The 7053-nt window shown below is 53.0% G+C and overlaps 1 protein-coding gene across 1 annotated transcript; it reads right to left on the bottom strand.

Annotated features, from left to right (window-relative positions):
- Nucleotides 1-4854: 4854 nt before the first annotated feature.
- Nucleotides 4855-6534, bottom strand: NGA_2076410 (tubulin tyrosine ligase). Its single transcript, XM_005855794.1, has one exon. It carries the CDS (start codon nt 6259-6261, stop codon nt 4891-4893), a length of 1371 nt encoding a protein of 456 aa, XP_005855856.1. The 5' UTR covers nt 6262-6534; the 3' UTR covers nt 4855-4890.
- Nucleotides 6535-7053: the final 519 nt, after the last annotated feature.

Genomic DNA, 7053 nt, shown 5'->3' with positions numbered 1-7053 from the left:
GCGGAAGAAGCGTATGCTGCGCTCCACAGAAGCATCCAGGCAGAAAGACCGAGACAGCCAGGATGTGACTGCTCAAGCCGCGGCGGGGGCGGCCTCACTTTCCGAACGGGACGCTGGGCACATTTTTACCGAGTGGCGCAAGGTGGCCAATCACACCTTGCTCCTTCGCCGTCGCTTTTCCGACTCGGCGTTGGTGGAAATGGCAGCAGTCTTGCATCAAACCGGGTACTTTGGATGGGAATGCTCGGTCGCCATGGTGCGTAAAGAATTGGAAGGCCTCTGCGACTACGAGCTGCATGCGATCGCGGAGGACGAACGGCGTTTAGCCCATCTCACCCTGCCGACAGACACCTTGTTCGATTCTTGCAAGTGCCAGCGCCTGCGGGTGCTTCTGCCCCAGCTTTTGGCGGAAGGGCACCGCGTTTTGATTTTCTCGATGTGGACCCGGGTACTGGACATCTTGGGGGCTATGCTGGAGAGGGTGCTGCACGTTCCTTACCTCCGCCTGGACGGTCAGACGCCGGTGGCTGAGCGTCAAGAGATGATCGATCAATACAATACACCCAACGCCGAGGTGTCCATTTTTTTACTTTCCACGAGGGCGGGGGGCTTGGGCATCAACCTGACAAGCGCCGACACCGTGATCCTTCACGATCCTGACTGGAATCCCAGCATGGACGCGCAGGCAATCGACCGGTGTCACCGCATCGGACAGAGTAAGCCCGTGACAGTTTACAGATTGGTGGCGGAAGGGACTGTAGACGAGCGGATCTACCGACGGGCCTTGGGCAAGAGGGAAAAGACAGAGGCCTTGCTGGAAAATGGCGGGCTGGACGACGAGGAAGGAGGCGATTTGGGAGGAGAAGGTGTAGGAGGCGGAAAGGAAATATCCAGGATTGTGCAAAGCGAATTTTTGGCGTATCAGGAGGCACGGGAAAGAGCCAAGCAGGCTAGGGCAGCGGAAGAAGAGGAGACCAGTGACTCGACGTTTGATAGTAGCGAAGATGAAGCGGATAGAGAAGGTGAAGAGGATGAGAACGAGCCTGTGCAATATGTCGGGAGCAGAAATGGCCCCGCTGAAACGAATGGAGATATCACAAAACGTTCCACTCCACAACGACGATATTCTTCAGTGCTGGAGGATATAGTGAGCGAAGAGGGCGACGAGGACGACGGTCAGGACGTATAAATACGGTCCCATGCGTAGGGGATATGGTAATTCGAAGGATAATTGCGGGCACAATCTGCGAAATGTTGGTGTATTTACACTTTCGAACTTGTGAACTGGATAATGAAGAGGGTGTCATTGCATTGGTTGCGATGTTGGGTATCGTCAACTCCAGTACGCATGCCCCCAAAGCAAAGTACCCTGCTAGCATGCAGCGACATCAACTACGTTCGGTCCATGCCAATTTTGAAAAAATCAATCTGTTTTTTTTTTTTTGCGCGTGTGAACGAGCTTGTGCAGCAGCTTCTTGAGGACTGCGACCGCACGCTTCCGCCTGTCGGAATTGTCCCACGCAGATTTTACCACGTTCTAGGTCGCTTTAAATTCAATCACAGACACCCGTGGCAACATGCCACCAGATTGTGGGATCCTACTTCTTTAAGCATACACTTTTTTCGGCCACTTTTCTTGTACGCTCCTAACCCCCCAGCCGGCTGCAACAAAGAAGCTGTCGATCACACCAGCTCGCCATGAGTCTGCATCCCGATACCTTTAGCCTACTTCTGGGAGTTAATGAGTGCAAAAAATCCCAGCTGGAAGCGAAAAAATGGAGGCTGTGGGGATACTATTAGGGCCAGACGAGCTTCTGCCGGGGGAAGCGAGCGAAGGAATCCGAAGAGCGAACGAAGTTAAAAATCTCGGACCCGAACATTCAATCGAGCCTCCCCTGTCAGTACGCTATTTCCGCGTCCCAATCTCCCTCCTCTTGTCCTCATTGCCCTCGATGACATTTTTAAAGTTCGGATGACATACTGAGAAACCACGACTGCCCAATCATTACATCCCCCTTCCACTGACCATAGGCCCTGCAGCGGTACCCCTCGCTCGTTCAATCTGAAGTTTTTTCTTTGTGACCAGGCATCTCTCATGAACGTCGAGGCCAGCCCCACAAAAAAATACAAAGTTGCAACTGCATAAATCGGTGATTCGTACTTTATTTGCATCTATGCCTTCAGTTCGTGCGGCGACAGCTCCCATCGAGCTACGAAAAAGCCGCAACAGTAGCATCCGTGCTTTTTTGTGCATTCTGAAGGACAGCGTCAGTAAAGGTCAAGGCAGTTTTGGCGTCCTAGCCGTGGCTCTACTCAGTCCTTTCGCGTTCTCTGTATTACCGTGGTCTCTTGGTGTATTGATCGTCTTCTTGGTAGGGATCGTTATCGAAGCAGGCCCAGGCGTGGCACTGGACTATCTAACGCATCTGGAGGAGACAGAGAGCCGGGGCGGATCATTTGACGTGTGCAGCGCTCTTGGCGGTGCACCTGGTTCGCAGAGACCTCCATCTCATCACGATCAGGCCTTAGACTCGGCGGTCATCCTCCAACGAGGCGTCACTAGCCCGACGACAAGGAGAGGCCGAGAACATGAATTCCAAAGCTCCTTACTTGAGGCGCGGGTAGAAGTCAGAGAGTTTCGCGTCGTTGAAAGGAAATTTGCAAGCTACAAAATATCGGTCAGCTGCCGTGTTCCGGTTCGCATCGGGAGCAGCAGTGATGCGGCGGGCACTGAGAGCGCTTGTGCTTGGTCGGTGTGGAAACGCTACTCGGATTTCGAGGACCTTCGGGAACGCCTGGACAACCCTTGCGATAAACACGGGTACGAGGGACAGCTGCTGCCCCCTATACCGCCCAAGACCTTGTTCAAAAACCTCTCGCCACGATTTCTGGCCAGAAGAGCTCAGAGCCTTGAGGAATTCCTCGTCCGGATCATCACGCGGGCGGATATTTGCGACGAGCCTGTGCTTCGGATGTTTTTGGGGCTGGCACCGCTACCGGGGCGATCTCAGTCGCTCTCACTGTCGCAAGAATGTGTTGAGAAGAAGCGGGAAAGGGGGTCTGGCGTGGGAGAGGAGGAAGGAAGGGAAGGGCAGGAGGAGGAGGGAAGGGGTCAAGTCGACCGAGACGCAGACGAGCGACGAAGCGAGGATGACGGGGATACGGACAGTCACGAGGACGAGGGAACAGATGGGTATGAGTCCAGAGAAGACCCTGCGCTTTCTGCGCCTCATTGTTCTTCGTCTCTGGTTTCGGTGGCGGCGGCAGGCTTGTCCCTGCCCACCTTTTGCCGCCCCAAAAACGAAGCGGACGAGAAACACCACGTTGAGCAAGATACTCCTCGGGCGCGAGGTTCATCGGTAGATGATCCAAAGCGTCGCGGTAACAGAGGTAGTTCGCTGTCCATGGATGGCAACGAGGTCTCGACGGAGGAGGAGGACGGCGCAGAGGCCGCACTGCCAGACGTGCGTGCGGAAACAGGGGATGGAAGCAAGCTGTCCGCGCGAAGCGCGCCCGAAGAAAGGTGTGAGAACGATGAGAGCCAAGGCTCAGGCTACCGGCAGACCTTTTCCTCGGCGAGCACGGACGACGGGATGGACGACGAGGAACGGGAGGCTCGGAGCGCAAAGCACGTGCTGGAAACGGTGCGTGCGCTCTCCGGCCATTCGCCCTCCCAGTGGGACCGCGTTGGGCCTTCCTCCGGCCTCCCATTTCTGGGGCCCACTGACAGAAACCGGTCTTCGGACGACCCCTCGGCTGCTCCGGCCGCTGCCTCCCCGCCTCCCTCCCCTCACCAGTCGGTCCGGGCGCCAGGCGCGTCCGTCCAAGACTTCGCCTCCTGGGGATTGCGTTTGCAGCACCCCAACGCCTACTACGACCCGGGGCGTGGGAACAGCTTCCGGGTCCGTGGAAGGCGCTACCTGCACGATCGGCTCAAAACCCCGGCCGGCCCTCCCGTTGGTGAGCTGGTCATTGCCTACGTCTTCCGAATTTCTCCAGAAAATCCTGGGCAGCGCGAAGACCACATTGCCAGTCGCGGCCGGATGGCGGATATACTGCGCGAGATGCAAGACATGAAAGGGCGGGATGGCAAGCCCACGTTTTTTTTCTTGTTGAATTTCCAAGTACCCGGAGATCCGCCTTTGAGTATGGTGACCGTTTTCGCCTTGCCTAGAGACAGGCGACCAGCGGAAGACGGATGTTTTTGGACACTCTTCGATCATTTCGTGGATTTTCCCATGGACGATGGGGAAGGGGAAAGCAAGTCTGAGAGAGGGGGGCGGTATCCTTTGTCTGACTTCAAGAATAAACGTTTCAAGCTAATCCCCAGTATCGTGGACGGGCCCTCCATGATTAAATGGGCGGTCGGGAATAAGCCGACGATTCTGGGACAGAAACTCACGCAACGCTACTTTCGTGGGGAGGACTACGTGGAGGTGGATGTCGACATTGCTTCCTCCGCTCTGGCAAGTCAGATTGTCTCGCTGTGCCGGGGTTACGCCAAGTACCTGCAGGTGGAGATGGGTATTTTACTACAGGGAGAGGACGAGACAGCGGAGTTGCCCGAGAAGCTGCTTGGAACCATTGGGATCAGAAATCTCGACATCAATTCTTTTGGTGTCGAACGGTATTCAAATGTGCGACCAGAAGAAGCAGATGGCATAAATTGAGGCGCAGATAATATTTGGCGCTTATTACAGAATAGTGAGGGCATACATCGTAAAGGGGGGATCTGGGGGTCAAAGTTCGTGCCAGTAGTGACGGATGCAGGAACTTGTGTACAGCAACACTCTGTTAACTTTACGCAGTGTAAAAATCATTGGGTGCATAGCGTGCGTAGATGTGGAGACACTGCTCGATGCCGAAAGAAATGTGTTAGCTTTCACTCTGTCACCCGTCTAATAAGCGCATCCCGACCTCCCCATTCTCCGGGTGCAAGGATTGGTATACCAATGCCAAATCTTTGCTGATTTCTTCGTCTTCAAGGACGGCCACGTCCAGTGTAGCCTCCAGCAGCCCCTCTATCACCGACTTCAGACGCGGCCCTGTTTGCTTGAAATCCGGTCCTGGATTCACCTCTAGTAGATGAACCTGTGGTGTCAAAAGTGGAAGACCTGATTCATTTGAACTTGTTTGGTCCATAGACACCAAAAAGTCAAGACCCAGGAGCTCAAAGCACTGAGGAACTGGAGCAAAGACTGTCCGCTCCCCGTGCAAAGCCTTGAAAAGCTCTCCCGTCACATTTTCAATCCCCCCGCGGATATCGCTGACAATTCCACCCGCCTGCTCCAAACTTAAATGCTGCTTTGTTCTCAAATCATCAACCAAGTCATCCAATGAGAAAACACAATCCTCCGCCGCTGGGCACATCTCCCCGTCTTCCACTTGTCGGGCGGTGTTGGTTACGTGCGCTAGCTGATTGCAAAGATCCTCTGAATCGTACTCCACAGTCGAGGTGAGCAATAAAATTTGCCGCCAAACGTATACAGAAAGATTTCCTACTGCCAAAACATAACACCTCAGATGGAATTTTCTGCGACGGTATAGAAGAGGAGTGACTATGTATGCCTGCAAAACCCACTCACGCACGTCAGGCCATGTCCGTACAATGTCCCTCATGCTTTGGTAGTCCTTAAAAACAGTTATTTCTGCGCCTTTATTGGTGACGCTTGGTTTAAGAATCCAGGTGGAGCCAGGAGACCGTGCAATCCTTTCTCTCGCGTCCCGAAGGCACCAGTCCAATCGATCCCGTAATGAGAGTGTCGCCGTGAGATTTCCGTCAAATGTGGCACCCAACGCCCCAAAGCTCATCCCTTCCTCAAACGCTTCCCAAGTTTCGATGACTAAGGTCTCAGGGATTGCTCCATGCAGTATTGACCTTGGTCTTTTCGCCATGTATTTGCGTAGATAATAGGCTAATTGAGCTTTCCGCGCTAGCCCTTTCCGGACCAAGTACGAGTTGGCTTTAATTTTACCCCCACTTGCCAGGACTCGGTCGAAATCCAGGTCCTCGTAGTCTGCCCATAATATGGAGGCATCCTTTTGATTTTTAACACCACATAAACGGGACTGCCGCTTGGCAATGGCTTTGACGAGGATACGTCTTGTGTAGTCGCACTCGATCTTCACCCAGATACGGGTAGCCCGGGGATCATAGGTGGGACAGGCAGTAGAGACAGGGCCAATTGAAGAAAAGTATGGGGTATATTTGATTTCAAAGCGAGTGTTTTCTATGGCTGATGTTTTCCACGCCCATGCCATACTTCTAGTTCTTCCAATAGTATCGATGGTACTGTAACGATGTGAGTGCTTTGAGGCTGAGAGCGATGAAACCAGCGGATGACGGATATTAGAAAGTTAAGCCTGTTTCAATTGGTTGAGATTCTTGCTGGTGGTGCGGATTCAAGCGACTTTCCAGCCTTCTACTGTGACCCAGGCCTACTTGCTTCCTCTACCTTTACCGAAAGTGGGTTACGAGCCGATAATTTCAGTGACGTTCTGCGATTTAACTCATCAGTAAGACAGCAAATCCCTACAAAATGAATGGTGTACACGAGTGTCATGAGGAAAGCGCTCTGAAATTGCCTGACCCGTCTCGAGAGCTCGCTTGTAAGCGCAGCCAAGTGGGCGGGGCCAGGAGGTTGTCGGGGGGTACTCGTTACATCCGGGTAGGCGCGGGACTTCGCAACTATGAGACGTGCAATCGGCGAGCCCGACGTACGACCTCTTTGCCTGCATCCGCCATGATTTAGAATGATCGTCGATCTATAATATGCTTATGCTAGATATCAGCAAAAAATGTCTCTAGATTGTACTGTAGCATTCTTACTGTACCAATAATTGCGTTGGTCAACTCTATATACAGGAAACATGAGCATGATTTTCCCTCATTTTTAGAGTACCGCAGCACAGGACAATTCATTCGTTGTCAGATTACTTATATATCTTTGTTGAGCAAATTAGATGGAAACTGGGTCTTACATCCTCAACTCGCCACTATTCAATCATGAGTGGGTCGATATTTGTCATGATCATGGCATGTTGGTGGCGCAT

The sequence above is a fragment of the Nannochloropsis gaditana genome (genome assembly GCF_000240725.1).
Source record: "Nannochloropsis gaditana CCMP526 unplaced genomic scaffold scaffold097, whole genome shotgun sequence".
NCBI lineage: Eukaryota > Eustigmatophyceae > Eustigmatales > Monodopsidaceae > Microchloropsis > Microchloropsis gaditana.
Note: the sequence above shows the minus strand (reverse complement) of the source record. Positions and strands in the feature narration are given on the sequence as shown.